Genomic DNA, 22,418 nt, shown 5'->3' with positions numbered 1-22,418 from the left:
GTGATAACTTTTCTGCACTCTAGCAGCAGAAGGCAGTTCCCCAGGTGTATATTTCTGATCAAGCATAAACTATGCATAAACTGACACTAACAGGAATTTTTTTCTTCTGTCACATTTTCCCTTTACTAATGCGTGGGTTCAAGTTAAAAACTCGCCTCTAATTATTTCCCATGTACCTACACACCAGTCATTTTATCATGTCACACAGGAAAAGAATGTCTTACTTTAGTAATTAATAATATCTCTTCAATAACGCTGCCCTTGAATAATTTTCACATGATTACATTGTTTCATGGTGTGTGTGTGTTCTGGCTTTAGTAGATCAGTGTTAAAAGCTTCAAGAGGACCTTCATTTAGTTTCTCATACTAGCAGTGAGTTTTAAGTCATTTCCCACATCTAAATAAAGGTGGTCAATCGTTCCTGAACAGCAGAAGTTGGAGGCGTCAATTTCTTAGTAAATATAAAAGTCTATAGTGGCAAGTAAGCAAGCCAGATAAGACTTCTTCATCATCCTGTCCCAATTTGGTGTTTCCCTTTCTGACGTTATCGACCACAGTGACGTGACACCAATATAAGCAGCAGTACTGAGAGTATGCAGGAGAATCAAGTTCTTCTGCTGAACCTGACAGAGCTGACTCAATAGCTTCTTTAGAGACAAACATGAACACCTCTGCGTTTCAGTGCTCTGTATTTATTAGTGTGATGATGGTCGTGGTGGTGTATTCAGCATCGGTGCACAACTGTCCACCAAACAAAGAAGTTGCGTGTAGAGCTCAGCTGCGCCGCATTGCGAATGCAAGTAATCATCTGTTAAAAGAGGTAAGAATACTACAAATCACTTATTAAGAGTTTTTTTCCAGGTCTGATTGACAATAAGCTATCATGTTTTTATTTTAGAACGTAAGCGGAATGGTGCCAAAGGTTTATACAGGTAGCTGCACGGTATGTGGAAAATGTTAATTTTTTTTAGATGGCTGTATTTGTGTCTTTAAACTTTTACCCATTTAGTCATGATGCAACATGTAGATTAATGGTAAAAATGAAAAAAGGGTTGATTCCCTCTAAATGTAAGATATTAGAGTTCTCAATTTAACAAATAACACTGGAATCTGTTGTTTCTTTATCTACATCAGAGTTTAGTACCTTATTTTTATGTTTCCCAAAAAATTCTACACTCCTTTTCTTTTGATCTCAATGAGTTAAGATGTAAAAACCATGAATGATTCTCTAAATATGAACTCTGTTGGCTACTTTTAACGATGATTTTTACACTTTATAGAACCTGTTCTTCTGTTTGGCGGAGAAGGCTCTTAATAACATTACTGGGGCAACGAATAACTCTCACCACAAGTTTAAAGACCTGCAGAGGGCCCTGCATCAATTCAACAACATGGTACAGAATAATTTGCATGCAATCTTTATAGTGTATTTAATGTTTTTAATATATCTGCTGAACGAAATATTAAGAGTCTTTTCCTAAAATATTGTGCACATTAATTCTGGTTTGAGATAAACTGAATGTGTGTGTTTTTTTTATTTTTTATTTGGAGCTAAATTTGTCAAATTGATTTTGTTTCAGACAAACGAGACCCACTGCCCACTGGATTTCAAGAGTAAATATCAACTCCATGAATTTCTTAAGAATGTGAGCAAGTGCACAGAACGTATCCTACATCTTCCCAGGTCTATAAGATGAAGGGACCCCATGACGTATTATGCACATTGTCTAAGTTATTTATAATAATGTAATATTTATTTTTTTATATTTATTTTGCGTTTCTATTGTAGATGGAATGCCTTTAAAAAAATAAATTGAAATGTGACAATAAAGGTGTTAAGTAAGCCTTTTTTTAAATAGATCAACCCAGAGGAGGATCTTTAAATTAACAGGCATAATTTCATAGGGAAGCTGGATGCACCACATTGCTTTGTGACATCACTACACAACGAGAACCTGAGGTCAGACAGGAATAATTTATTAAATAAAATCCAGATGTTTGTTGGTGTAAACATTTGACATACACTATGACAACAACAACAAAAAAAGCTAGCTTGCATTCACTAAAGACCAAAACATAAAAAAGAAAGTCATACAAGTGCATAAGGGATACAGGTACATACATTTATGGTGCATCACAAGTGTTGAAAATAAAGTTGACTGATGTGGAGGAAATGGTGCAGATGTAAGAGCTAAACGGCATGCATGCCCTTACTGCTTCTGACCTATAAAAGAAAACAGATTAGAAAGTTTTTTTGCGCTTCAGTTGAATTTAAAGCGTTTTCTTACTTCTGCAATACAATAATTTGACTAACTAGAATCTGATTAGAATGTATTCAGTTTTTTATTGAGCAGAAATATGTTAATTTATGAGAAGCAAAACAGTCAAAGTTTAATTTCTGAAATAAATGTGCCAACAGGACACTTGTAAAGGTGTTGCTGTTTGTAGGCCAGCACTGTGATTTCCTTTTAAACAATCTGACTGAAGTGCCTTGCAAAAGTCTTAACTCCCCTTGTACCAGTTCTCATTATGTCATGTGCTGAATTTTAAAAATGGAAAGGAAATGACACATAGTTTCTAAAAAGTGTGGTGTGCATTTGTTTTCAGCCCATTTTATTCTGATATCCCTAGATAAAATGTGACATAACTTCAGAAGTCACCACGGTATAAAACAGAGCCCATCTATATGTGACTTAATCTCAGTATAAAGCTGCTTTCTGAAGGAAGAATGTTAACAATTCAGTCTCATGTAGCTCTGCAGGAGCTGCAAAGCTCCCCAACTCAGTTGGAAGACCTTGTTGTCAGATCAACTACTATTTGCACACTTCAGAGATCTGGTCTTTGAATGCCAGTGCTGAAATAAAGCCCTGTTGCAGTTTGTCGCAAACCAATTAGAGGAACCAGCTAACAACAAGAAACGGAGAGAGCTACATGGCCTCCCTGTAAATTGCCAATTTATGTAAAAACACACCATTTTATCTTAAACACACCATTCACAATGTTGCACAAGGCGAGTGGTGTCTGTCCATACAAAGCCAGTAGAGACATAACCCTGAAAGCTCTGAATACAAATGCACACCACACTTTCAGGTTTCTATTTGTGAGGAATGTTAGAAGCAATGCGTCATTCCCATTACGCTTCCCAGGTATGCACTTGTCTCTGTTGGTGTATCACATGAAATACAAACAACATTCATTGAAGTTTGTGGTTCCAATGTGGCAAAATGTGAAAAAGTAGAAGAGGCCTGAGGCATTGCTTCAAGCAGATCGTCTTTCGTTGTGTCCTATTTTCAAGTGGTTGTTCTCCTAATAAACCTTACCATCTTATGCAGTGTGCGATCAAAATCTATTACTGTTCAACCATAAGCAGGACAAAATACTTCTTTTACGTTACATCAAAGCTGAAGTCAAGGTAAAGCTGTAGTGAAATGTTGGCCTCCATATCATCACTGCAGAAGGGAATCGATCACTGTGTCTGGTTTTGCGGATCTTTTCCTGTGGGGAGATGGCTGCATGATTATTGTTATCAAACATCCTTGGGTAGCTTTAAGTTTCCTGATTTCTGAGAACAGCGTCATGACACCGTATCAGCAATTTCGATCAGGCTTTTGCATAATTTTAACAAACACACACAAAAAAATGTAATGATGTACAGGCCCCCCAAAAGAGTTGCACAAAAAAATTCTTATGCAGCTTCATTCAATAGCAAAGAAAGAAAAAGTTGAAATTCACGTTAGGAAAATGCAAGTAAAAACAATAGGTGAGGCATCAACAGCAATAATAATATTTAGCAGCGTTTTGTTTAAAATAGAACATAAAAATGCAAAACGTAAAATGGTAAAAAAAACAACGCAAACAAAAAAAAAAAAACTAAACGGAAGAGTTGCAACAGAGTTTAAAATGAGATGGGTTAAATTCTGGTAACACCTCTGAGGACTGTTGCAACATATGCATGTTATTATCTAATATCAGATATGATGGGTTGCATCACTTTCAAGAAACAACCAGTAAATCAGTTGAACAGTTAATCACTTAATCAAGCAAGCAAGTACAAACATCACCTCAAACAAAGGTTTCACCCCACTAATTAGTTTTATTTTATCACTACATAGTTTTTATTATGCAGACATGGGAGAATTTATTGAACAATTATTTTTTTTATGAGCGTGCTCGGGTTTATAAAGGCTTGGGGTTAAACAGTTTCGGTCTCAGCATGAGGTGTAAAGGTCAAACCGAATGGTTGTTTAAGACGCTCAAGAAAGAATTAAAACAAACAAGATGCTCAAGCGCAAAAACAAAAAAAAAAAGTGTAGCAGAAACTGCAATCATGTCAGGAAATGTCTTTCTGATTTGAGAAGAAACAGCAGGAAAAAAAAATGCTTCATATTCTAAGACAATGTTAAAACAGAAGGTTGATTCCTGTGGAGAGAAAAGTTTTGAACATACATGCTGGATTATCCTTTTATAATGTTCGTACTGTGCAAGTTATTATTTGTGTATTTTTGTCAATATCCTACAGAGTAAAAATGCATTTTAAAACAACAAGCCTAGAGAAATAAAAATCACAAAGGTTGCTGAAGAGTAGAGTCTAGTGGTGCATGAAACATAAGGTCTTGCTTTGGAGCAAATTTACCTTCGGCCGGTCTTCGGTCTGCCACTTTTACTGCCTTTAGAGGCTTTGGGCCTCTCTAGTTTCATCAGAGATTGCCGCATGCTCTCCTCTGTATATGCTAGATACACGTGGGACATATCCACCTCAAATGGCTAAAAGTGGTGAAGACAAACATGAAAAGGGTCAATACTGCACCTCAATAACAACTAAACATCTGGATAATTAGTCATTGGTGACAAACTTCTGAAACTCACATCTTTTTCTTTTTTGTCTGGAACTGGGGTTTGTTTTCTCATATTATTGCCAGTGTACGCCACACATTTCTGAAAAAAATTAATTACAAACAAAGGTTAAAAATCAAGATTTTAATCCAACTGCACAACTGTGCAATCTCAACTCACCAGCTGCCATTCTCCAATATCTTCATTCCAGTGGACATAATTTTCTATCATCGCCTACAAAAAAAAAGATAATATTTTTAGGAAGTAGAAACTATGTCAAATTTTCACTCAAACTAAACCACCAGAGTCTGCCTAGCATAGTGCAGTAAACAATGCATCATTTTAATTTCTGATTTTTTTTTTTTTTACATTTTCTTGAACTAACAAACTTCAAAGTGGCTCTGGTTCAGGCCCACTGTGCATGAGAAGTGTGTGTGCGTGTGTGTGCCGGCATCCGTCAGTCAGGCTCGACTTCAGTCAGGGGCTGGGATTAAAACATCTCTCTCTAATCGAATTTAAAGGTGTAAAACATGCTAATATAAAAACTGTTAAAACTATAACATAAGTTTTCAAATAACTTTTGTAAATATCCTCTCTTTTTGTCTGGCTCAGGGTGAGACTATATATAGTTCACACTTTAAACGGCAGATTATGGATTACATATTAATTTGTGGTATGCAACCATTTTTAAATTGAAGAACGGGAACATGTAACATTCTTGCAATATGTATAAAACAATATCCTTAAAAAAAAACAACAACATAGACCTGATATTCCTGGGGAATAAAGTTATCTATGATGAGCATCTGGAGCCTCAGTTCTCGACTCAGCTGGCGGATGTTTTCCAGGAGGCCTTCAATCTCTCTGTTGTGCTCTTGTTGCAGATCTGCCATCTGATAAATACATCAGGAAAAAATATATATTACTGTGAGAAAATGTTCTGTTATCACTGACAGTAAAACGAACTCATCTGTGGATAGACACTGCAAAATGAATTACTCTATTTTATGTCGTTTATGGTTATAGGCAAGTCAAGTTTTTCAAAGAAACACTCATTTCTATCAATTTCAAGATAGCATATTTTAAATATTAAGGGTCACAATAAATAGAAATAATTAACCAAAGATATTTCTCAAATTAACTTTTTAAGAGCTCATAAAATATTGACACATCAATTCACAAGGATGTGCTTCAAAAACAAAAGAGCTAATAGTGAATAATGAATGAATAATAAAACAAAAAGAACAGCAAACAAGGCCGCAGCTTATTAATGGTGTATCTAAGTTTTATGGGTTTCTATCAGTACATTTCCATCTTGGTTAAAATTCCCTCTTAGTGAGTCTATACCAGCTCAGAAAAACTAAGTTGCAAAGTGACCAAATCAGAGGCCTGTCAATAATTTGGATCAGAATCTGTCATTTTTTTAAAAAAAACTTAAACCATTTCAAAGATCCTAAAGAACAGTCAGTCAGTGGAACAGAACTCTGTGCCACGAGATGAATGGTATCTTTACGAACAAAGTTCAAGTAGCAGCAGGCCTGAGATGACAGCATCTCTATGGAGGTATCATGTTACTTCAGAGGGAGGGGAGATCAGTAACCAAGGTAGATGTGAATAACGTCAAACGTATCAACCTCCAGATCACAGGAGGCATGAAAAGGGGGGGGGGGAATCTGCCCTCAACAAGCTCATTTCAAGTCACTTCAAAGATGTTTCTGCACAACGAATCTGACATTCTTGTAATCCCAATTGAAAAAAAAATACTAAGAAAAGGATCTAGAGCAAATTAACTAAGGATAGGAGCTAAAGTCTAACATTGCAAGGAAGTGTGAATAATTAATTGAAATTATTCCAACGCAGACAATTCCGTTCACTCCCAGATCATTTTTATTTATTGGACTTACTTCTGATTTGGCAGCCATGAGCATGGTCCACACTTTCTTCAGCTTTTTGGTCTTTCCTTGAGCTTCCTCCTGCAGACTTGTGTACTTCTCTTCTATATCTAAACGTTCTTGCTGTTTATGGAGGGAGAAAGGTCATTTGTTATACAGAAACATACAGTACAATATAGTATACATTGTAACATACAGTGAGTATTGAAAGTATTCTAACCCCTTTAAATTATATACTATATATCAATCAATCAATCAAACTTTATTTGTATAGCACATTTCAGCAGCAAGGCATTTCAAAGTGCTTTACATCAAATCAAACACAAAAACACAACGCAACATAGAATCAACATTAAAAACACAACATCAAGTCAGATTCCGTCAATAAATTTGCAATTGATTACGTTTCAAATACGACTCTAAACAAGTGGGTTTTTAGTTGAGATTTAAAGGAAGTCAGTGTTTCAGCTGTTTTACAGTTATATAGACAGATGTGTGGCTTTCCTAATCAAGTCCAATCTGTTTAATTAAATACAGCTGGACTCCAATGAAAGAGTAGAACCATCTCTAGGAAGAGCCGAAGAAATGGACAACATGCGAGTTAAATACGAGTATCACAGCAAAGGGTCCGAATACTTATCACCAAGTGATATTTTAGTTTTTCTTTATTAATAAATTTGAAAAAAATTCTACATTTCTGGTTTTTTTCTTTTTTCTGTCAAGATGGGATGCTTGGTGTACATTAATGAGAAATAATCTGAACTTTTTGATTTCAGCAAGCGTCTACAATCCAAGAAAGAGTGAAAAATCTAACAGGATCTGAATACTTTCCGTACCCACAGTACACATGGTTCAGTTTAAGAAGATTCCTTTACAAAGAAAAAGAAAGCCAAATCCTGCGTCAGTGTGAGCTGATGGGATAACACCAACACGGAATGTAAGTAAGATAAGGACGTGAGAATCTGAGAGATAACCTTATTTATAACCACAATGATTCAGCTTTTGAGTTTTCAGTAAGCATTGTGGTCTCATATCCTGTATAGCTTGCACTTGGTGACCGACAGCAGATTTTAGGTGAAAGCTGCGCAAATTTTGTTTGGCCACCTGTTGCTCTTAACATACAAAATCAGACTGTTCTTATCGCTCCATCAGGCTAGAAGCTGTATACCATCAATTATTCATACATGCCACAATTGTATCAGATAGAGAAAAACTGAGTCATAATGCAAGTTATCAATCAATCAAAGTGGCTTGGTGCCAGGCAGCTGGCTTGCAGCAGATCATACCTCTTTCTCTTCCAGCTCCTTGCGTAGCTGTTCTGCTCGTTTGCGACGCTCCTCAAGCTCATTATTCGATTCGTCCAGGAGCTTCTCCTGCTCCTCAGCCTTAGCGAGAAGATCCACTCCACCTACAATCACCTTCTTCTCTAAAGCCGACAATTTCTCCAGCAGGAGGTGATGCTCCTGTCTAAAATATATGAAAAATGGTTCACTCGGGATGTCCACATTTGACCTCCATAAACATGTATGATTTTTAAGTTTAATGACTCACTGGGCTTTAAGAAGATCCTTCTCCCTTTTCTCCAGCTCTGCTCTTGCCTTGTTCCTCTCCTCTTCCTCCATGTCCAGCTTGGCCTCCAGAGCCTTTCTTTCTTCCTCAATCTTTGCCTGCATCTCCACCATCTTGTCTGGAGAAACCTTCTTCCTTCCTAAAACGAGAACAGAGAATATGATCTGAAACTTCTTAGAAAGTATTAGTGGTAGTTCATCGTTTGCACAGTTCCAGTTAATTACACCACTGTCAAGGAATGATGGTGGTGTAATGGACACTAAAGAATGGATTTGTTGTTCCTTAAGGGGAATGATAATGCAAAATAATAAATTCTTAATATGTACCTTACAAAACCTAGACAATGTCTTTAAACTGTTGCACATTATGTCATTTGACAATCATAAACTTTCACGTATACCGTCACTGGGATTTTATGTGATAAAACAAAGGGCAGAATTGTGAAGTAGAAGGAAAATCATGCTTGTTTTTTGAAATATTTTACAGAAGAATAAATCTGAGGCGTGCATTTTGTTGCTCACCTTTCATTACAGTTACACCTAAAAGTCTTTTGCATGTATAACTGAATATGCACAATGGATGTATATCCATTCTTTGGTCCCAATATTCACACACTCTGACCTTTAGCGTCTGCACAACTAAGAGACATACATTAATTGTGGGAATCAAGGAAAGTGAACACAATAGGTCCAAAATGTTATTGGGAGGCAGAATTTGCATGCATCGCATGCTGAATATTGCATCCATGCAGTCCTGCACGACTGCAGCATTGCTCACACTAATCAACATATTGTGTAGCTCTGAACAATTCCTTCAACCTCAGCGTGATGCACTACTTCATGTTGGTTTACCACATAAAATCTTAATAAACTACATCAAAGCCTATGTTAATACAGTGGGAACATTTGTAATGTCTTTTTTTTCTCCCAAAGAACTGGACTAAATGAGAGATTCAACACGGTGATTGTCATGAAGATGAAAATGAAAACTGTCCTTGAAAGCCAGACAGAAAGATGTTACCAGTAATCGTCTCTTATTCAAGTAATTCCATCGGAGCGAGCTACAGTTTTAGCTGAATCTCCTTAAATTGTAATGTGATTGTTTGCTACGTGACTTAGAACCATCCGGGGTTTATTTTTTAACACCAACCTCTTTGGCCTTGAATAAAGAGGTATAAAGCGAGTCAAACAGGCATCATTTGCAACAGGAGGAGAGAGAAAGAGAGAGAGAGAAAAAAAACAACAACGCATTACAAAGTGATTTAGAAAGTTGTGTAAGGGGGAGGGGCACCAAATAAGAGGTCAAACAGTGAAACAAATACTGACGAAAACTTTCAGCAAGACCAACTATGTGCCAGTCAAGAATGATGAATTTAACTATATATAATGAAACAGGACGTGGGCAAACTGCATCTTTGAGGTTAGGGGGGCAAACATTTCACATAATAAAGCAAGTCAGAGATGAAAGCCGACAATCTGGTTAGACAATGCTCATGCTGAAGCTCTTTATGATGTCAAAGGAGTAACCAGTTAGGTAAAATGTGAAAAAAAAAGTTCTGGGCGATGCATTCACAGAAGTATTCATTCTTAGAAAGATTTACTGCTACTGAGCAGATAAGTCAGACAGAAATCTGCAAACACCAGGAACCTGGGAGACACTTAATATCCGTGTAATAAAAATGAAAGAAAGGTAAGGAGCTGTGCTGTGATAATACAGGGGTGATAAAGACAGGAGGAAAAGACAAAGCCCTTTTTACACATGTTCTTAACTCTGGAAATGATTCTCTGATAGACTGCCTACAAAGAACAGAAATTATTTTTATGTTCAATACTCAAAGATATGTCTCAGCTGCCCAACTCTTTAATATGAGTTTTATAAACTCCTGCATTTTTTAGTAACAGCAGAAATGGTCTAGTATTTATCTGCATTGGTACCGGTCCGAAGGCCGCCAATAATCATTAGTTTAGATTATTCTAGGATTAGGATGAATCCTAAATAATGTCCACAAAAATAATTTTAATGAACTTTTTAAATCATTAAATTAGACTTTCACATGTACTGCAGTCATCATAAAAAGTCCTTTAAAGATAGAAACCGATGTATGAAGTGTCAATCCCTTACTTTTTATTATTTAAGAAATAAAGTATTTGTTCAGATACTTTATCTGATATTGTGAATATTCAGGATACTAAACACAATAGGGTTCAACTAAAACTTACAACTGACCTCTATTAATGAACTCTGTGTAATATTTATTCATTTCTGTGATTTTATCTTCTTAGTCCAGGTAAATAAATGTGGTTAAAACAAGATGTTTTACAACTGGCTGCAGAGCATCTGCACATAATCACAGAGGAACAAAGTTATCAACATATCTGACATCACAGACTGCACTAAAAAGATGTAAAAAACCCTGTTGAGCTTCTTTGTCTTTACTGTTGGCACATCAGTGCCCTCTGCATGTCATCTCTGCAGCAGCTACTACTGTGCTGCTCGGGTTAAAATTGTATGCAGGAAAACCCCAAAGGGTGTCCGAGCCCCCCATTTCCTGTTGCCCATAATGTATGGACACAAAACTACTAAACCGACAAAGCTGCGCTTCGCTAATGGCCCAAATAACCAGACAGCTGAGGTACTTAGCAAACATAAAATATTATCAGCTCATTTGTGTGGAAAGTCTGTGGATTAAAAGAGACAATAGTCAATTAATACACAATTGTATTGAAAATATTTGATAGCAATCCAAGTCAAAGATCTCTTGGAAACATTAAAACCTGACAATCTGATGACAGTCTGATAATTAAACATTCATTTCTTGTCGTAATTTAGTTATATTTTTAGATTTGATTATTTTTTGTCATTGATTTTTTTTTTTGTGACTTTGTTGTAGAACGGTATACCGACAAATTTATTTGAGTTTGTGTTTGATATAATAGCCTACATTTCAACACTTACTTTATTGAAACATATTATTGAAGAGCAACTGCTGCATTGTTTTTCTAACCTCAAGACACAATTATTTAATTGTGACAGTATTTGTTAACCATTATTATGATTATCACTTCCATAAGCAAGGAATACATGGAAGAACGAGGAGCAGTCCTGCTTTTTTAAAAAGCTCCCTGTGCAGGGCTGGATTTTATTCTGTACATTTGACAACTCTTTCAATAAAATACTTGTAATCAAAATAAATTATTTTTAGCTCAGGTTAAAATTTTCTGTCTGCATCAGAACCTAATCACATCGATTTGATTGAAGTATCCTGAGCAAATTCAAAGTGACTGAATACGACTAAGATCAACCGTCAGCAGTGTTGGCATAGTTACTTTGAAAAAGTAACTTTAATCGGACTACTGATTACTCCTTGAAAAAGTAACTTAGTTATATTACTGACTACTTGATTTGTAAAGTAACTAAGTTACATTAAAAGTAACTTTTTAGTTACTTTCAGCAGCTGCTAACAACAACGCTCCACCTACTGTGAAAATCACATTGAGCTTTGCCAATACTTAATTGTCAGCTATTTTATAATGGTAACATCAACAATGTGTCTCCACTGATAAGGTTGAACTGAAGAGGCGATTGTACAAAAAACAGTACAAAAAATAAAAAACGTGAGTAATTTGTGTGGTCCTCTGTTGTCTGGAAAACTCTAAGAAGGATTTTAAAGCCCCCCCCTCCCCCCAGGCTCCAGGTTCTGCGTTACAGCCCTGCGTTTGGTGTCGCAGCGCACAGAGCTCCTCCTGCAGCTCCACAGCTCAGATGGCTGCACAGATTTGTGACACTTATCTTAATATTAATAATTATAGTGGCGATAAGTTGCCATTATAATTATTGGCAACTACGGACACGTTCATTCGTGGCTGTTTTCACGTTTATTGCGCTGTTCATATTGGTCTCGATGTTTGCAATTTTCTGGAGCGCAACGCGAAGCTCGACGTAATTCAGAGGTAATAAGTTAACTTGACATTAACAAAGACACAGCGGGACGAATCATCCAGGAAATGATGAACAGGGAGAGACTGAGTAAAACTACCTTAATGACGGACAAATTCTGGGATTTATTATGAGTCTCTGCTTATTCCAAAGCCCAAATGAGTAACTTCATGTTCAAAAACGAGCCCAAAAAGGCGCAACCCGCCACTCATTAAATTTGCAAGCGACTTAAAAAAATGAAGCCCAAAGCCACTTACAATAATCGGACTTGGCGACAGAAACTCAAAATAGTTCCAGTTTTTCCACCAACAAAATGCGCATCTCCCTCCATTGTTTACATTTCTGTCGCATAGAGACGTCGGTCACTCGACAAGACGCGTAGAGGAAATACGATTAAATTACAAAAGAAGATAGTAACGCACAGTGATTTTGATAAGTAACTGTAGTCTGACTACTCGATTTGAAATAGCAACGCGTTATATTACTCGTTACTGAAAAAAGTGGTCCGACGTCAGTAACGCATTACAAATTAACGCGTTACTGACATCACTGACCGTCAGTCACTCAATTTAAAATGTCTTTAAAGAAAACTTTGCGACACTCCAACATTTTGTACCATTGCTCAAAGTTTTATATATTATCTCACATCTATGGCAAGAGAAAAAAAATAGATCCTCTGTGACTCAGCTTGTAGACTTGACATCAAGGCAACAGGAAACCCCCTAAGGAAAACCACCTACCTACACATCATCCAAACCATTTTAGCTATTTACAGAGTGTTACTCAAAATCTTACAGGAAGATCTTGAACCACATGCATTAATAACGTAGAAGTATAGGTCACATATATGACAACTTTGACTGGATTTAAGGGATTGTTGTCTACAGATTTAAGGAATCGAAGATCCTAAACTTCCCCAAAAGATCTTTATGCGGCTGCCATGCTACAAAACGCAGCTTTCTAGAAACTTTTATTCCAAGAATATATTCATATATTTCTATTTTGTTCTCTTCTACTTGAGAATACAGCCATATAAGTCAAGAAAAGTAATAGGCACCAAGAAAAAGAAATAAAGTAAAACATTCAAATGAATGCATAGTCGCAGCAGCAAAAGTATCACATTGGATTTAATATATTAAAAGCTTCAAATTTCTGTGCTCATGTGTGAAAAGGGCTATAATTTGTGGGCAGGCTGGTTGGTGAGCAGAGGGCTACTCTAACTCACTATCCCGCAGGTCGGCGTCAGTGGGCGGTGGCACAGAGGAAGTGTCGGTAAATTCTGAACTATTACTTCTGCTGATATCACAACTGTCTGAAAAAGAAGCAAAAGAAGTCCCAAAGCCCACAGACAGAAACATGAAAGAAAGATCAACCATAAACAGTTGTAGGAAAATGTGATTATAAGTTTGAGAACAAAAAATAAGGCAAAAATAATTTGCAAGTGAAAAAGCCGGAGGTACGGACACGCAAACTGCTAACTCAGAGAAACAACTTAAAACTAAAATCACAAAAAAATAAAATAAAATAAAAAAATAAACTAACTAACTGGAATTCTATTGTGATGACAAAATAATTCTTGTTCATTTTTCACACCACTCACAGAAGGTACATGTTGAGAATACCAGGGGAACTCCTAAATGTGCAAACTACAAGGTTAACTGCAGCTTTAGTCATGCTATGCATCAAACCTCAAAACAACTTCGACTTGAATCAGATCTTAGGAACTGAATACTTGCTTAGCATTAAAACACTGTCGACAGATCAAACAAGTTACATGCAAATCATGTAGATGGTTATCTACTCTTGTGCTAAAACCGCACACTAAACTGCAAGAACAGATTTTGTTTTAGTCACAAAAGAAATGTGGGTGGTCTAACTTTTTCCACAATTTGTGTTCATTATCGATCAACTCGTACCCCTCCTCCTCCGGCGGCCTTCTCCTGCCTCTCCTGCATCATCGTCCCCTTCATCCATTTCCTCTGATCCACTGCCGTCTGAGCCAGAAATCTCTTCACCTAGTGTTGCACAAACAACAACGGTTTAGTCTCTGAAGAAAACACGCATGTTATGTTATTTTTTTATTTTTATCACTTAGCTCCTTACCCTCTTCCAGTTTCTTTTTGAGCTCCTCAATCTCTTTCTGAAACTGCCGTAGAAGGGCGTCCTTGGGATCTTCGTTGATTCTGGCTTTGTTTTTTATGTTTTTAGCCCTGTTAGCATAGCGCAAGGTACTGATGGTTTCGTCATAATTGTAGTCTGCGGGACCTATATTTGCACACTGGTAGGGAAAGGTATGGTGTGTAAAATTTTAAGGTAGATACAGGTATAACAACTTTCCTCAGACAACTAATGAAAACAGTACATATAAAATTAGAATATCACATCAGACCAATAAAACAAATGCTATAAATTATTAAAGAACAACTTACCTAAAGGTGGATTTTTTTTTTTTTCAAATAGTACTTTTAAATCCGACACAAAAATCTTATCAGAATACTGTAACACAGCCTTACAATTAATCCATGTGCGATATGACATTTAAAAAGGGCTCCTAATACTGTGTTCAAACTGAAGCTGTACCATCATGGTCTTGGAGTTTCCTCCCAGTGAATCCTGAAGCAAACGGGTCAGTTTGGAGTTTCTGTAGGGGACGTGAGTGCTCTTGCCGTCCACCAGGGCAGAGATAACGTTACCCAGGGTGGAGAGGGACAGATTGATCTTCGTTGCTTCCTTCAAACGCTGACCTGTGGCTCCGGTTTTGCCCTGTCTTTCTGAACCCTGTGTTTGTTGAGAATAAGCGGTAGTTGGTGAAAACTATGCAGAACATGTGCAGTGAGCCTTATTTAGAAGTACATTACCCTCACTGCTTATATACTTCATAAAAGTTTAAAAAGCTTTTATTATTTCATACTTACTGCCAGATCTACGAGATGAAGCTTTCCCATGCGCACATGCTGGTTACCATCAACACCCTTCTCACTGCACTCGATGGTGATGGTGAAGATGGCATGAGAGCGGGAGCTGTGCTCATTCATGTTTGTAGCACCGACGGATCCTGCACCAAAAAAAAAAAAAAAAAAAAGAAGAAGAAAAAAACATTTTTAACTTGACATTTAAAATTTTAAGCACTGCTCCTCCAATATCTCAACCTTTTTGTTTTGTGCAATTCAATAGTACCAGTGGTAGCACAGCAGAACCTCAGCATGATGCATCCACCACTATTATTGACAATGGCAAAGTGTTCATAAATTTGAAAGCCTCACCTGACTTCACCAAACATATATATGATGACTGGTGATGACTATTATATTCCAAGATCATGAATTCATCATTTGGATACAAAAACATATAAAGTGTGTTGGATTGAAACTGACTGCAAAGTGCTCAATAAATTACAGAGGATTGGAAGCATCACTCTACGGTAAGAGAGAGATGGGTGAGAAAAATAGAGATTTATCATGAGTAGTGTCGTTGCAACATCCAACAAAAATGTCGCATTTTATCTTTATTTTTTTTCCATTTCCTGAGCAGATGTGACAGATGGTTAAAAAAATATTATGTTGCAACTGATAGTGGTGTGAAAAATGTCTTGAGAATATCTCAAAACTATCATTATAAACTGAGGTTCCTGTACAAAGTGTGTTATTCATAAACTATTTTCTAATTGACACAGGAAGTTTGTATTAGCATATATCTAATTTTTTTTTTTTAAATGAACCGCAATACTTCCTAGATAAACCAAATTCACATACTTTATTACAGAGGCAGTAAATTAGATGTAAAATGACATCAACCAAGTCATGTGTGCAAAAACAGGAATTTTTGCTACAGCGGGGAAAAATTACAAGGAATTCGACGCCTTATGCACATTAACATAACAAACAGAAGCCTGTGTCTGCAGTGCATTTCACATAATGGCGCCTTAGCATTTTTCACTACAAGCAACAGACTTTCATTTTGATGAAAGTCAGAAGAATAAACCCACAATCCCTCCTGCACCACGACTGCTGTGTGCAAGAAGAGAAAATCATGGAGGCTATTTTCAATGAGCTTTGAAATATTTGAAGTCATAGCACAGCTTTAAAGAAATTTATGTGCCTGAGCACAGCATGAAATTCTGAACCTCATGCCTTTTTTTAGTATGGGTCACGCCTGTCCCCCACATGTTATACAATTCCTAAGTTTTGCCTGAAGCAATTCAATAACTGGATTTGGTATATGTGTCAACACGGCAAATTATAGAAATTATATTTTTAAGATGATATTGTATAAAGAGGATAAACTATTACTAATACTAATTAAAATTGTTGATGATGGTGAATTACTTTTAGTCTGTAATAATATTTTGCATATGTTTAACATGTTTAATAAAAAAATAACATTGATAATCTTGATGGATTTGTACAATAACCATTGTTTTGGCCAGAAGAATGTCAGAATACTTCAGGCAAAAAAGTCAAGCTATTAATAAGTAAGTGAGACAGGCAAACAAATCTAAAAACCAAATAGACACTGCTAGAAGCTAACAGACTTAGCATTAGCTGCAGGGAGAGTTAGTCTGAACAAAAGTCTCTACATGCAGTCATGTCTTTACAAAAACATGTGAAATGTTAGTCACAACAGTGTGAACAAGAAGAAAAATAATTTCCACATTTGACATATCATTGGTCAAATTCTGGAGCTAACATACGAGGGTGACAGTTTGGATGTTATGGTTAAAACGTGAATACCGCTAGGTGCTCCAACCCATTGATCACACCTTGAACCTGGCCTGGGATTGGATGAAGCTGGCTAACTTTACATTTTTGGAATAGCCTTACCGGAACCAGGCTTTAACTTTATAGAAAATGCAAGAAATAGGCTTGAAAGCTGGATCAGTTTCAGCAAACAAACCAATTTAATGGAACTCTATCAAATTTTATCAGGAAAACTGATCCAATATTCAGCCAGATATAATCATTGAGACTTTATGCAGTTGCATTATCCCAGCCGAGAAAAACGATTCAAATAATCCATTCAAAACCCAAATGTATTATGACATCTATGCCCAGGTGAGGTGCATATGAACCTCAGACCACAGCAGATTTTCTCATAGAAACAGAGTTAATAGTTATATACGTTTTGTGTTTGATCTGTTACTGTCATCACTTGTTATCAGTTCAGTGGCTGTGCTTACGGTTTTTGTGACCGAGTGTCATAATCCTGTCCATATCGTCAGCATTGTTTACAACATAACCAGAGAGGTCTTTGATGTACACGCCAACATCAGGTCTCTCTTTGACCTACAAAAAAAAAAAGATCTTTATCATTGAAAGCTGCAACAGTTGCAAATACAAATTTAGAGTTTAGCAATGACAAATGAAAACTGTGCCTTTTAAGACAAGTCATTGTGCAAAACATTTATAATCAGTCGGTAAATGTATCCTGTTACCTCAAGCCTTTGCAACTGGTCCTTGCCCAGCAAATCCCGCACTTCCTCGTTGTAAATCTCCAGGTATGAAACACGAACTAAAAACCTGTCAAAGACAAACATAGAAATAAATTACATTTTAAAAAGGCTGATGCTGGAATATAAACATTTGAAACCTTTCAAAAAGCCCTGTGTATATAAACGCTTTCACTTTGCTCCCACAATCTCGATGAGGGGGGGGAAAAAAAGAGCTAGCCCATTATAGGAATATATAAAGGAAGTCGATCACCCAATTAACTTCTATGAGGACAAGTCATTGTATATTTCTTTAGTAGGATTTAATAAGCATGTGGGAAAAATCTTTACTTCTCCTGAGCTCATCCAGACAATTACATTTGTTTAATTATAACTAGCAAGTAGGATAACTTATGTTCAGAGCTTAGCAACAGGAGAGCTTTATGTTTATGCTCTGCTTATATAACACTACTATTCAGAAACAAAACCACCTCACATATTTTACAACTTTAAGTGCAGTTACGAGAAATAGATTAAATTCCACGTTATTGGTTAGTAAAACTTGCCAGCCACTTAGTTGTGTCATATTTCTAAAATGACTGTCAAAGCTGTTGATCTACCAGTGCAAAACTCTGTGTTTATCAGGCGCAATCTCAAAAGAGGGTAAACCACAATAAGGATATGAAATGTTCACCTATGTCAAAAAAAAAAAAAAAAAATCCTAGCTCACTTCAATCATGTAGATTGTGTGAACCAGTGTTCACAAGAAAAGGCGGCAATGCCTATCCTAGTTTCTGCAAGCAACATTTCCTGTTTCCTGTTCATGTTTATATTACGCTCTAAGGTTTGTTTCCCAAGAGTATCTGGCAGAAGCCTTAATATGCTTTGAATATCTTTATTTTAGCATCTTGTTAAGTAAAACGTCACTGTATTTTGCAGGGATTATATGTGATAGACCATCACAAAACAGTGTATAAAATGTGGAAATAAAGTGAATTGGAAACCAATAAGTTGCTGCACTACTTATTACTAGTGCAGCAAGATAGGTTTATTATTTTTTATTTATTTTTACAAACAAATAGAAGAGTGTAGTGTATATTTTGTAAACTGCAGCCATCACTCTGCAGTTTAGTCAGTCTCCCAATTTACATTCTGTGGGACAACAAAAACTGAAGTTAACAGCTGCTCTCTGGCCAATGTGACTGAGCATGAGCTAATTTGGAATGAAGTGTAATAAAGTTGGTCTCTTCATGTGAAAACCTTTCACTACTAAAACCTTTTTGAAGGTCATCCGTCCATCATCTATACCTGCTTATTATTGCAGAGGTTGTCTGCAGTCTGATTTCATACCTTGTGTCGCCCTCTGCCTTGGCAATGTGTCCAAAAATATGAGCAAAAGAATTTGGAATAATCCCTCGAAGTTCTGGTACCGCCCTCACCCCCTCCATGGTGAAGGTTTTTCCTGTGCCAGTTTGCCCATATGCAAAAATTGTGCCTGGATTGGGAAATCAAAGAATATTATTCCATAATTCCTAATAATATAGATTGTAAAAAATGAAAATGACAAAGTATCAGGTAGAAGTTACTTTAGAAGAACTGTTATGTGCTTGTTATAAACCAGACTACAGTAATCCCTGCAACAATTGAAAGTTAACTATTACACTGCTTTAACAGAGCTTGTTAAACAAATCGTTTCTATAAGGACAACAACTGTACCGTTATATCCCTCTAAAACGGAGTCGATGATTGGGCGGGCTGTCAGGTTGTAGACATCTAGCTGCTTGCTGTCAGGCCCAAACACAGTGTCAAAGGTGAATGTCTTAGGAGGCTCGTGGGGGATCTCCAGTTTGTTCACCGTTATGGTGCCACGGATCTCGTCCACAATGACGGCCAGCTTGTGGGCCATCATCTTCTCCTTCTGGTTGAGGGGACGACATCTTACCACAACTTTGACATTATCACTGACTTCCTGTTTCTCAGCCTTATTGCTCTGAAATGGATAAAAATAAAAAACACATGGACTTATAGGCATAGCTGACAAATAGCATGGGGTACATATATGAATACACAGGAACATTTTGGCATTCATAATGAAGATATGCAGAAAAAGTATTGTGGAAAAACAGTGGTGAGAAAAAGCATTTGCCCCTCTTGATTTTCTTTTCTTTTTTTTTTGCATGTTTGCCACACTTAAATGCTTCAGCACATCAAACTAATTAAAATATTAGTCAATCCTCTCTCATGGACAAGCAAAAGAGAACAGTGGTTGATTTTCAGATCCTTGATACAAAACATAAAGCTAAATTAATACAATATAGTGATATCAGTCCCTATACTTAAATCCCACAGAAAACCCAATGGTTTAGCTAGAGAGTAGCCGGGATTCTGGACAGTCTAGACAAGGCCAGGGGTCTCCATCATTGGTCTTAGTTGCTTTCCTGCAACTTTCAGATGGCTCTGCTACCAAATACATGAATCAAACAGAAAGGATAAACCTCAGCAAAATCTGCAGAGGCCTGGTAATTAATCATTCATTTGATTCATGTGTGCTGAAACAGACTCCAAGGAGAAATGGTGAAAAATCCCTCTCTCTGTCTGCTCCAGTCCTGTGAAGTGCTGCTCCACTGGCAAATCATGTTGCATTGACAATAACTGTGTACTGATTTTGTTACAGTAGTTCTTAGCATGTGGTTTTAGTCCGCAAATAAATTGTATATTTAAGTTAAAGGCTGGATTACTAAAATTTTCACTGCGAGATTATTCTGCTAAACTAAAAGATTTTACAGCTTTTTACTGTAAAAAAGTAAAAAGCTTTTTTAAAAGGTTTCAATTAAATCTGTATGTACATACGGAATTTACTGTCTCAGAAACGCCCCATAAGAGAACACGCAATCTAAAGCAGACACAATAAAATCATAAATCAATCAGAGCTGAGAGGCTTTATGTTATAAGATGTTGCTAGGTAACGACGTTAAGGTCTTTGCTTTGACCGCAGCTGGTTTGCTAACAATAACTGCAATGTTCACTTACATGGAAGAAGCGAACGTAAAGTAAAAGCTATTGTGATAAAATAAACCCAGTAGTGCACAAAGCATTAAAAATAAACGGACAGTTCTCAGAGGCCTTTAACATATCTCTGTATCATGCAACAGCTACGATAACTGATATGCTAATGCTAAGCGGGGTTAGCATCACATCAACAGACGAAGGGAGGAACCCTACTTACGAACAAAACAAAACAACAAAAAAACATACAAAAAGGCGTGGCGACTTACCGGCATAGTGAGGAAGTGGAATGTGCTATATACGGAGGCTTCTAGAAGCTTGGAGTGTTCTGTTCATTTGATTTTGGGTTACTGCTCGCTGAATTTGTGCACCAGCGATGTTGTCATTCTCATCAGCAGCTCATGGCCGTTAGCTTGTCAGCTCCAGTCTGAGTCGGAGACGGTGTGCGCATGCGTATCCACTGGTTTCGACTGGACAGTTTTCATACAGTAATATCTATTAGTATTTTGCAGAAGTTAATTTGGTAACTCTACAATGTATTAAACCATAGAACTGTTATTTTAATAACATAAACGAGGACTTTGAGCTATTAGTCATCAAAATATCTGACTAAAAATATCTATGTAAAAATAGATATTTTACAATACAATTTTCTTTTTTATTGTAGGAGCCAATGTAAAAAAAAATGTGCTCATTACACTGTACCTGGATACAGCAATGAATACAATACTGGATCCATAGCGTATATGTAAAATGCCTTCTGTAGCCTATATGTAAAATTTTATAAATTAATTTCTCATTATGTAGCTCTCAAAAACTAAGATTAGACTTTTTTTTTTATTTGGACTTGAAACCCAAAGCAAACAAACAAACAAAAAATCCCTTTTCTTTAATATTTCAGAAAAAACCCTACCTTTAATTTGAATATTGATAGGTACTATTGATAACTCCATGCTAAGAACAAACAAAATAACTAGAGACGCAATTATATCAGTGCTGCTGCCGCAATCTGTTTAAAGAATCCATCTTTGTTCTGACTAATGGAGCTGTAGTTAGTCTTCTCCGAAGTTGCTATACATGGACTGTGGCGATTCGGCTCCTTGATTGTTGCTGACTTCAAACATTGCAATTTTATGGTATTTAAAATAGTAACTTCTGCCTTTCCTGAATTAAGCAGTGGGAAATTTAGAACCACTTTGTCATGTTTGCTATGGATGCACTGTTTAAGAATCTATGGTAGCCTGATGTCATGTGCTTACAGTAATAAAAAGTTGTCATCAGCATATATGTTATTAGATACAATAGTACTTTAATGTTTTCTCAGATTTATAATCACAAAATGATAAATTAGTCCTTTCCTGTCAGCTTAGATCAGAACTTGTGGGCACCATATCTAGACAGCAGGTTGCAGTTTTTAAGTCATGGTTCATTTCTATGAAACTGAGATGAGATGCATTGTTCAATGGTTCAAAATTAATCTACGTGAACAAATTATTACAGAGGCCACAAAGGTCTTACTCTTAGAATTTTGTCTCTGAAATAATCAGCAGGGTTTTTTCTAAATCTTGTATACAGGTATGATAACTCACTTTAAAAATGTTCTGATGGTTCTAGTTTAGAAATTTAGTTTTCTTGACCAGCGTTTGGTTCTTCTACACTTTTTTGTTCTGACTATCATAGCAGTCTCCGCAATGTAACATTTTCCTTTCACTTTAGTCTCAATTGAGGCAAATTCAGTCATCGCTTCTCAGCCGTAA

At 36.6% G+C, this 22,418-nt stretch overlaps 1 protein-coding gene across 3 annotated transcripts; it reads right to left on the bottom strand.

Annotated features, from left to right (window-relative positions):
• Nucleotides 1-1,961: 1,961 nt before the first annotated feature.
• kif3a (kinesin family member 3A) lies at nt 1,962-21,111 on the bottom strand. Of its 3 annotated transcripts, none has more exons than XR_006371769.1 (18): nt 20,931-21,111; nt 19,372-19,645; nt 19,006-19,150; nt 17,662-17,746; nt 17,407-17,512; nt 15,146-15,285; nt 14,811-15,008; nt 14,334-14,508; nt 14,147-14,245; nt 8,277-8,433; nt 8,012-8,192; nt 6,738-6,848; nt 5,601-5,726; nt 5,014-5,067; nt 4,867-4,935; nt 4,634-4,764; nt 3,390-3,495; nt 1,962-2,224 (listed from the first exon to the last, which is right to left on the bottom strand). XR_006371769.1 is itself a non-coding variant. In XM_044127703.1 (17 exons), exons 1-17 carry the CDS (start codon nt 20,934-20,936, stop codon nt 3,447-3,449), a joined length of 2,106 nt encoding a protein of 701 aa, XP_043983638.1. In that variant the 5' UTR covers nt 20,937-21,111; the 3' UTR covers nt 1,962-3,446. The 3 variants fall into 3 exon arrangements, 1 of the variants encoding a protein (XP_043983638.1); XR_006371768.1 differs by having other exon boundaries at nt 3,395-3,495; XM_044127703.1 differs by having other exon boundaries at nt 1,962-3,495.
• Nucleotides 21,112-22,418: the final 1,307 nt, after the last annotated feature.

The sequence above is a fragment of the Gambusia affinis genome, linkage group LG09 (genome assembly GCF_019740435.1).
Source record: "Gambusia affinis linkage group LG09, SWU_Gaff_1.0, whole genome shotgun sequence".
NCBI classification, from domain to species: domain Eukaryota; kingdom Metazoa; phylum Chordata; class Actinopteri; order Cyprinodontiformes; family Poeciliidae; genus Gambusia; species Gambusia affinis.
This window is presented reverse-complemented; position numbering and strand designations above follow the sequence as displayed.

Coding starts and splice junctions, on each gene's coding strand:
- kif3a (XM_044127703.1), bottom strand. Junction 5,068..5,600: donor TTATTCCCCAGGAATATCAG/GTCTATGTTGTT, acceptor TTTTTTTTGTAG/GCGATGATAGAAAATTATGT. Junction 4,765..4,866: donor CAGACAAAAAAGAAAAAGAT/GTGAGTTTCAGA, acceptor CACCACTTTTAG/CCATTTGAGGTGGATATGTC.